At 54.1% G+C, this 10,204-nt stretch overlaps 1 protein-coding gene across 1 annotated transcript; it reads left to right on the top strand.

Annotated features, from left to right (window-relative positions):
* The first annotated feature begins 654 nt into the window (after positions 1-654).
* Positions 655-9,657, top strand: LOC128829509 (olfactory receptor 1361-like). The gene is made up of 2 exons (XM_054014969.1): positions 655-712; positions 8,697-9,657. The coding sequence occupies exon 2, from the start codon at positions 8,701-8,703 to the stop codon at positions 9,655-9,657; it is 957 nt and encodes a 318-aa protein (XP_053870944.1). The 5' UTR covers positions 655-712; positions 8,697-8,700.
* Positions 9,658-10,204: the final 547 nt, after the last annotated feature.

The raw sequence follows: 10,204 nt of genomic DNA, 5'->3' as shown, positions 1-10,204 counted from the left end.
AAGTAATCCAGCATTGGGGAATCTAGAACATGGGGCTTGAAGGACCTAGCACCTTGAGCTCTGGCGCCGAGGACAGGTCAGGAGATGCACAATGACTGAGGAGGGAAACCACACTTGGACCTGGCGCTGTGAGTGCCAGTTCGAGGAGGGCTGGGATGGGTGTGTCTCTCCAGCTCGAAATGTAGACTTACCTGGAGGAGGCAGGAGCATTGAGACTGGTACATGGGGCTGCCCTCCAAGGCTTGGAGCCTAACGCCCAGAATGGACCCTGATGTGAATGAGGATTCAGAAACTAAGGCTCTTGGCATCTTCTGCCAACCTCGGAGGTTTGGGGGCTTCTGGGTTGACGCTGGGAGCCCATTGGGGGAACATCCTGGGGCAGAGGCGGGTGGGCTGGCAGTGCCGGGGTCCGGGGCTGCTGGGAAGTGGGCGGGAGAGGACTCCAGCCCCTCCTGGGACCTCATTAAGGCCTCCCCAGCAGGGGAACAAGGGGCTCCCAAGGAACCAATCAGGACCTGTTTGCCTGGCTTTGGGAGGGGCTGGAAGGGAGTGAAATACCCCCACCAGCCACCCAGCCTGGCTCTTTCCTCCTCTGCAGGGTGAGGAACAAACCCAGCTGGGATCCAGGCCCCAGTGATCCCCCCCCTACGCGACTCCCCCGCCCTGAGAACACTGGCCGAGCCCCCCCATGCAGCGGAGACTCTGAAATCAGGTAAGCGGAGGGTCGGGGGCAGGGGGCTTCGGATCAGCACGGAGGATCCTTCTCCCGGCATCAGCTGTGAGTCACTCCACTATGACATTGACTCCCGGCCTTCCCCCTCTCTAACCACCAAACTCCCCTCCCAGAGCTGGGGAGAGAACCTAGGAGTCCTGGTTCCCAGCCCTCCCTGCTCTAACCCCTAGCCCCCACTCTCCTCCCAGAGCTGAGCAGAGAGCCATAAGAACATAAGAACGGCCAGACCGGGTCAGACCAAAGGTCCATCTAGCCCAGCGTCCTGTCTGCCAACAGTGGCCAATGCCAGGTGCCCCAGAGGGAGTGAACTTAACAGGCAATGATCAAGTGATCTCTCTCCTGTCATCCATCATCACCCTCTGACAGACAGAGGCTGGGGACACCATTCCTTACCCATCCTGGCTAATAGCCATTAATGGACTTAACCTCCATGAATTTATCCAGTTCTCTTTTAAACCCTGTTATAGTTCTAGCCTTCACAACCTCCTCAAGCAAGGAGTTCCACAGGTGGACTGTGCGTTGTGTGAAAAAGAACTTCCTTTTATTTGTTTGAAACCTGCCGCCCATTAATTTCATTTGGTGACCCCTAGTTCTTGTATTATGGGAACAAGTAAATAACTTTTCCTTAGTCACTTTCTCCACATCACTCATGATTTTATAGACCTCTATCATATCCCCCCTTAGTCTCCTCTTTTCCAAGCTGAGAAGTCCTAGTCTCTTTAATCTCTCCTCATATGGGACCCGTTCCAAACCCCTAATCATTTTAGTTGCCCTTCTCTGAACCTTTTCTAGTGCCAGTATATCTTTTTTGAGATGAGGAGACCACATCTGTACACAGTATTCGAGATGTGGGCGTACCATCGATTTATATAAGGGCAATAAGATATTCTCCGTCTTCTTCTCTATCCCTTTTTTAATGATTCCTAACATCCTGTTTGCTTTTTTGACCACCGCTGCACACTGCGTGGACGTCTTCAGAGAACTATCCACGGTGACTCCAAGATCTTTCCTGATTAGTTGTAGCTAAGTTAGCCCCCATCATATTGTATGTAGAGTTGGGGTTATATTTTTGCAAGGTGCATTACTTTACATTTATCCACATTAAATTTCATTGGCCATTTTGTTGCCAAATCACTTAGATTTGTGAGCCCAGGAATCTTGGCTCCCAGCCCCCCCCCCCCCCGCTCTAACCACTAGACCCCACTCCCCTCTCAGAGCTGGGGAGAGAACCCAGGAGTCCTGGCTCCCAGCCCCCCCTGCTCTAACCACTAGACCCCACTCCCCTACCAGAGCCAGGGAGAGAACCCAGGAGTCCTGGCTCCCAGCCCCCCCTGCTCTAACCACTAGACCCCACTCCTCCCCCTCACCCCAAGAGCCCGGGACAGGTTGCCAAAGTCCAACACTGAGCTGCTCCTGGCATTTTTTCAGACCTCGGCTCAGCTGCTGACCTGACCCCCATTGGCAGCCCCACACCCTGGCCAGCCCAAGCCCCCCCGTCCCCAGGCCAGATGCTCCAACTCCACAGCCTCTCGGCTGAACCCCAGCGAGGTGCCAGTCCCCCACATGGGGCCCACTCCGCCTTCAGGGTCGGCCCCGCGGCCTCCCTGCCTCGGAGACTGAGCCCCCGGGCTCCAGGCCTCCTGCTTCACCCCAGCAGCTCCCCTGGTAGAGCTGGGTACCCCCCTTCAGGGACGCAGGCACCCCAGGATTTGCAGTGACACCCCCCCCGGGTCTCTTGGTCCTCGTCGTCCATCCCAGCCTCTGCCCAGCCCCCGCTCCTGGCTCCCGCGCCAACCCGGGGCAGACTTAACCCTTCCCCCCCTTCATCCGCTGGCCAGCAACGCAACACACAGAGGGAAACCGAGGCAGCAACAACCCAATGCTATTACAAACCATTCCCACCGCGTCACAACCCTGTAGACAGTCCGTGGGGGAGGGCACCACCCCAGGAGGTGGTTCGAACCTGAGCAGAGACCCCAGTTCGGGAGCGATGGCTGGGGAGGATTGGAAAACAGGCCATCAGCATCCCAGCCAAGGGCCCCGATCTCTGACATCCTGGCGTTGGCCTGTCTCTCTCTGTCCTTCTGCGTGACTCCGGGGAGGGGCTCCTGGCTGAGAATCTGGAGGAGACCAACTGGCCCCAAGCCATAAGAACATAAGAACGGCCAGACTGGGTCAGAGCAAAGGTCCATCCAGCCCAGAGTCCTGTCTTCCCACAGTGGCCAGTGCCAGGTGCCCCCGAGGGAATGAACAGAACAGGTAATCATCAGGTGATCCATCCCCTGTCACCAATTCCCAGCCTCTGGCAAACAGAGGCTGGGACCCCATCCACGCCCAGCCTGGCTAATAGCCATTGATGGACCTATCCTCCTTGAACTGATTTAGTTCTTTTTTGAACCCTGTTATGGTCTGGGCCTTCCCAACATCCTCTGGCAAGGAGTTCCACAGGTTGACTGTACGTTGTGTGAAGAAATACTTTATTTTCTTTGTTTTAAACCTGCTGCCTCTTAATTTCATGTGGTGGCCCCTAGTTCTTGTGTTATGAGAAGGAGTAAATAACACTTTCTTATTTACTTTCTCCACACCAGTCATGATTTTATAGACCTCGATCATATCCCCCCTTAGTCGTCTCTTTTCCAAGCTGAAAAGTCCCAGTCTTATTAATCTCTCCTCATACAGCAGCCGTTCCATATCCCTAATCATTTTTGTTGCCCTTTTCTGAACCTTTTCCAATTCCAATCTATCTTTTCCGAGATGGGGCGACCACATCTGCACGCAGTATTCACGGTGTGGGCGGACCGTGGATTTATATAGAGGCAATAGGATATTTTCTGTCTTATGATGGATCCCTTTCTTAATGACTCCCACCATTCTGTGCGCTTTTTTCACTGCCGCTGCACACTGAGTGGCTGTTTTCACAGAACTCTCCACAACGACGCCAAGATCTTTCTTGAGTGGTAACAGTTAATTTAGACCCCATCATTGTATACGTAGAGTTGGGATTCTGTTTTCCAATGTGCATCACTTTGCATTTATCAACATTGAATTTCATCTGCCATTTTGTTGCCCAATCACCCAGTTTGGTGAGATCCTTTTGTAACTCTTCACAGTCTGCCTGGGACTGAACTATCTTGAGTAGTTTTGTGTCATCTGCACATTTTGCCACCTCCCTGTCTACCCCTTTTTCCAGATCATTTATGAGTCTGTAGACCAGCGCTGGTCCCAGTACAGGCCCCTGGGAGAGAGAGAGAGAGAGAGTCCCCTTTAGCAGATTTCAGGGTTCACACCAGCCAGAGAATGTCCCCCACAATCTCCCGGAGAAAACTAGCCCAGCTCGACTGAAAAACAGCCAGTGATGGAGAACCCACCGCGCCCGGGTGAACTTCTCCCAAGGGCTCATGCCACTCACTGATAATGATTGATGCCTTACGTCCCGTCTGAACGTGTCCAGATGCAACTTTCAGCCGGTTGGATCGGGCTCAGCGGTCACTATTCAATCGTTGTTCCCCACGTCGGTATGTACAGGTGGGATCCAGTCACCTCTTCGCCGTCTCTTTGTTCAGCGTCTCTCATGCTCAGGCCGGTTTCTAACCCTTTAATCATCCTCATGGCTCTTCTCTGACCCCTCCCCGACTGATCAACATCCGTCTTGAAAGGTGGCCACCGGAAACGGAGGCAGGATCCCAGCAGCGGTCGCACCAGGGCCAAAGCCAGAGGTCAAATCTCCTCTCTGCTCCGACTCGCAATTCCCCCAGTTATACCTCCCAGGATGGCATTAGCTCTGTGATCTCCCGTTCGGCTGATTGTCCCCCATGACCCTCAAATCTTTTCCAGCATCCCTGGGCCGAGACCTGCCTGCTGGAAACACCCATGTGACAACGATTCCTGTCGACAGTCACATTTTGAGATCTATCGGTTAGCCAGTTTTTAAACCCATTGAACGGGGTGTGTGTGTGTGGGGGGTGTTCATTTCATATCCTTCTAGGTTTTTTTAATCACGGGACCAAGTCAAAGGCCTCACAGACGTCTAAGTCTCGGACATCAGCGCCGTCCCCTGGCGCAACGGGACTTGGAATCTCATCTCCAGACGATTCCAAGTTAGTGTGACAGGGAACCAGCCTGGAGCCAACCGTCGGTTCCCCACGGCTCCAACCGTCTGAGCCAACCCCACGCCAGCCCCCCAGGCTTGGGGAACCAGGACCCAGCCCCCAGCTGTGGACACTGGATCATCGGAGACGTCACCCCCTGCCCCCGCTTGGTCACATTGTTAGGCTCGTGCTGCCAGTAGTGGGGGGAGGGCTGGGAGTCAGGACTCCTGGGTTCTCTCCCCAGCTCTGTCACTGACCTGCTGTGAGACCTAAGCAAACCCACTTCTGCTCTTTGTGCCTCTTTTCCCCGCACCACCCAATGTCGAATTGGATTGTCAGTGCTTTGAAGGAGGGATTGTCTCTCTCTGTGTGTCTGGGCAGCACCCGGCGCGACAGGGCCCTGATCTCAGTCGGGGTCTGTGCAGTGCCCGGCGCGATGGGGCCCTGATCTCAGTTTCTATCACTCACTGAAGGGATGGATGGGGTATTTAGATGGCTAGATGGATGGATGGATGGAGGGCTGGGTGTGTGAGTGTGTGGATGGATGGAGTATTTAGATGGATGGATGAATGGATGTAATATTTAGATGGCTAGATGGCTGGCTGGTTGGATGGATGGAGTATTTAGATGGATGGATGGATGGATGTAATATTTAGATGGCTAGATGGCGGAATGGATGGAGGAATGGATGGATGGAGGGATGGATGTAGTATTTAGATGGCTGGCTGGCTGGAGTATTTAGATGGATGGAGGGATGGAGGGATGGCTGGAGGGATGGAGGGATGGATGGAGTATTTAGATGGATGGAGGGATGGCTGGCTGGTTGGCTGGCTGGAGGGATGGAGTATTTAGATGGATGGAGGGATGGAGGGATGGCTGGAGGGATGGAGGGATGGATGGAGTATTTAGATGGATGGAAGGATGGCTGGCTGGCTGGCTGGCTGGAGGGATGGAGTATTTAGATGGATGGATAGAGGGATGGTCGGAGTATTTAGATGGATGGAGGGATGGATGGCTGGATGGCTGGATGGAGGGATGGAGTATTTAGATGTATGTATGTATGGATGGAGGGATGGATGGAGTATTTAGATGGATGGAGGGATGGAGAAATGGGTGGCTGGCTGGCTGGCTGGAGTATTTAGATGTATGTATGTATGTATGTATGTATGGATGGATGGATGGATGGATGGATGGATGGATGTAGTATTTAGATGCCTAGATGGCTGGCTGGCTGGCTGGATGTAGTATTTAGATGGATGGAGGGATGGAGAGATGGATGGTTTGTTTGTAGATTAGGGGAGGAATGGGGGGAATGGATTCCTAAATTCCTAGATTCCACGACCAGAGGGGACCGTTGTGCGCACCTAGTCTGCCACCTGTACAGCCCAGGCCAGAGCCCGTCCCCACCGTAATTCCCAGGGCAGAGCTTTGAGAAAAACCTCCCCTCTTGATTTCCAAATGGCCAGTGATGGCGAAGCCGCCGGGGAAAGTTACCCTCAATGTTCACAATTCATGATTTATTTCCATTCTCCGCTTGTCCAGCTTCCCCTTCCAGCCACAGGACGGGGTTCCACATTCCTCGGCCGGACTGCCTGGCCCATTCGTAAATATTTGCTCCCCACGTTGGTACTTCTAGCCTGGGAGCAAGTCACCCCTTCACCTTCTCTGCTGCACTAACTAGACCGAACTGCTGGCGTTTCTCACTCGAAGGCAGGTTTACTAATCTCGTCAGCATTTCTGGGTTCTGCTCTGAGCCCTCTCCAATTTATCAAGGTCCTTCTGGAACTGTGGGCATCAGAACCGGAATCAGGATCCCAGCAGCGGTCGCACCAGGGCCAAATCGAGAGGTCAAATCACTTCTCGGCACCTACTCAAAATTCTCCTGTTTACATAGGCACCGGGTTCTTCCGGGACCGGGGGTGCTCAACCCTCCGCTCCAACCCAGGCCCTGCCCTCACCCCATCCCTTCCCTCAAGCCCCCACCCCTGCCCCACGTCTTCTCACCCAGTTCCACCCCCCTTCCCCCAGTGTGCCCCACCCCCACTCCTCCCACTGCCTCCCAGAGCCTCCTGCACGCTGCAAAACAGCTGATTGCAGCAGGCGGTAGGCGCTGGGAGGGAGGGAAGGGGAGGCGCTGATCTGGTGCAGGGCATCAGGCGGGCGGGAGGTGCTGGGGGGGAGGGGGAATTGGCTGCCAGTGGGAGCTTGTGCGTTCAGCTGATTATCCCCCCCACACCCTCCCAATTCTCTTTCTGAGTTGCTGCTTCCCAGGAGAGAGACGGCCGACATTGTTCCATTTACATGTCGCCATATTCAAACACCTCTTCTTTGCATGCACCCAGTTTACCAAGTGATCTAGGTAGCTCTGTATCACTGACCCATCCTCCTTCTCATTACATTGTGTCATCTTCAAACTTCATCCAGGAGGATTTTGCTTTCCTCCAGCTCACTGATCAAGATGTTAACTCGCGTCGGGACAAGCCACAGTCCCTGCAGGCTCCCCTGGAAAGCCACTCGCCCGATGAGGAGTCTCCGTTGACAGATACATCTACCAGTTAGCCAGTTACAAGCCATTTAATGGAGGCCGAGCAAGTTAATTTTATATCCTTCTAGTTTTTTAATCTAAACGTCATGCGGTACCAGGTCAAACACCTTACAGAGCTCTACATCGATGCTATCACACTATTACCTTTAGCAACCAAACTTGTAATCTCATCACAAAAGAGACTGCGTTAGTCTGCCAAGCTCTATTATTCAGAAGCCCATGTTGACTGGCATTAGTTACATCACCCTCCTTTAATTCTTTATTAATCGAGTCCGGTATCGGTTGCTCAACTATCCTGCCCTGGATCAATGTCCAACTTACAGACCTACAATTACCCGGGTCACCCCATTTGCCTTTTTTACAGATTGGCACAATGCTGGCTTTCTTCCAGTCCCCTGGAATTTCCCGAACATGCCAAGACTTATTAAAAATCAGCATGAACGGCCCAGGGAACGCCTCAGCTCTTTTAAAACTCTGGGATGGAAGTTATCTGGACCTGCTGATTTAGAAATGTCTACATTTAGTGGATGGCTGGATGGGACGATTAGTGGATGGATGGATGGATGGATGGATGGATGGATGGATGGATGGATGGGCAGTGTGAAGAATGGATGGATGGGTGGATGGATGGATAGATGGGCAGTGTGAAGAATGGATGGATGGGTGGATGGATGGATAGATGGGTAGTGTGAAGGGTGGATGGATGGATGGATGGATGGATGCGTAGTGTGAAGAGTGGATGGGTGAATAGATGGATGGACGGATGGGTAGTGTGAAGAATGGATGGGTGAATAGATGGATGGACAGATAGTTAGTGTGAACAATGGATGGGTGAATAGATAGATTGATGGACGGACAGGGTGATCCATGAATGGGTGGATGGATGGATGGATGGATGGATGGACAGGTGGGTAGCGTGAAGAGTGGATGGGTGAATAGATAGATTGATGGATGGACAGGGTGATCCATGGATGGGTGGATGGATGGATGGATGGACAGATGGGTAGTGTGAAGAGTGGATGAATGGGTGGATGGATGGACAGATGGGTAGTGTGAAGAGTGGATGGGTGAATAGATGGATGGACAGATTGGTAGTGTGAAGAGTGGATGGGTGAATAGATAGATTGATGGACGGACAGGGTGATCCATGGCTGGATGGCTGGATGGGGTGATTAGTGGACAGATGGATGGAGGGATGGAGGGATTTGTTTATAGATTAGTGGATGGATGGATGGATGAACAGATGGGTGGCTGGCTAGACAAATGGATGGATCTCCTTTCATCCATCACCCAAACTCTCAGCCGTATCCCCATCTTTTTCCCCACTCAGGCCCATGGACAGCACCAACGGCAGCGTCCACCCTCACTTCCTCCTGCTGGGGCTTTCCAGCCACCCCGGCCAGGAGCACCTGCTCTTCTCCCTCTTCCTCTGCATGTACCTCCTCAACCTACTGGGCAACCTACTGATCCTGCTGCTGACCCGCTCCGACCCCCGCCTGCGCGGCTCCCCCATGTATTTCTTCCTCAGCCACCTCTCGCTGGTGGACGTCTGCTTCACCTCCACCACCATACCCAAGATGCTAGCCAACCTGCGTGCCCGGCGCCAGGGCATCCCGTACCCCGGGTGCCTGGTGCAGATGTACTTCTTTGTGGCCTTCGCCATCACCGAGAACTTTCTGCTGGGTGTCATGGCTTTGGACCGCTACCTGGCCATCTGCCGGCCCTTGCGCTACGCCATCCTTATGAGCCCTCTGCGGCGCCAGGCGCTGGTGGGCTCTTCCTGGATGCTGGCCCATATCCACTCCCTGCTGCACACCCTGCTGATGTCCCGGCTCTCCTTCTGCGGCCGCACCCGCCTCCCGCATTTCTTCTGCGACTTCCAGCCCTTGCTGGCCTTGGCCTGCTCCCAGAAGCGGCTCAACGAGCTACTCAGCTTCTTGGAGGGGGGCATCCTCATCATCGGGCCCTTCCTCCTCATCGTCCTCTCCTACGCCTGCATCCTCTGGGCCGTGCTCCGGGTGCCCGAGAGGCGCGGCAAGGCCTTCCAGACCTGCGGTGCCCACCTGGCCGTGGTAGGGCTCTTCTATGGCACGGCCATCAGCGTCTACTTCCGGCCCCTCTCCAGCTACTCCGGGGACAGGGACAAGCTGGCCACAGTCATGTACACCGTGGTCACCCCCACGCTCAACCCCTTCATCTACAGTCTGCGCAACCAGGACATAAAGGCCGCCCTGCGCCAGGGCCTAGACAGGCTAAGGGGGGCATGGTGGGGCTGGGGTCAGGAGAGGTAGGGCCAAACGGCAAGGGGGGAGGGCTAGGGCTGGGATGGGGAGGAGGGTCTCTGCAGGGTTGAGGGACGTGTCCCTGTGGGGAATGAGGGGGCGTGTCCCTAAGGGGCATATCCCTTGAGGGAGTGTGTCCCTGTGGGTAGTGGCGTGTCTCTTGAGAGGCCATGTCCCCAATTCAATTCCGGGAGCTCGCCGCGTCACGGTTCGCCGTGAGTGTGTCGATCCATTTTCGTTTCAACTTTGGCACGACGTCAAATCTCTCTGCCTCTTTCTTGCCACTCCCCGAAGTCGGGGCCGGCGCCGTTACAGCCTGCGGCCAAAACTCCTGATCGTAAACTATCGCACGGGTTGGTTTCTCTGAGGTCCACTGATCTCCGGTCTGTGGACCAAGTCTTTGGTCGCCCCCTCGGTTGTCATTACAAGAGCTGTCCTACCGACAGAAATCTCCGGTCTCTGCTGGAGTATAGTACATTAAATTTAATATATATTGTGGATACATGGATGTTACACTCAGACCTGTCCAGTGGCCTTCAATGACCACTGAGGTGGT

The sequence above is a fragment of the Malaclemys terrapin genome (genome assembly GCF_027887155.1).
Source record: "Malaclemys terrapin pileata isolate rMalTer1 chromosome 20 unlocalized genomic scaffold, rMalTer1.hap1 SUPER_20_unloc_2, whole genome shotgun sequence".
NCBI lineage: Eukaryota > Metazoa > Chordata > Testudines > Emydidae > Malaclemys > Malaclemys terrapin.
This window is presented reverse-complemented; position numbering and strand designations above follow the sequence as displayed.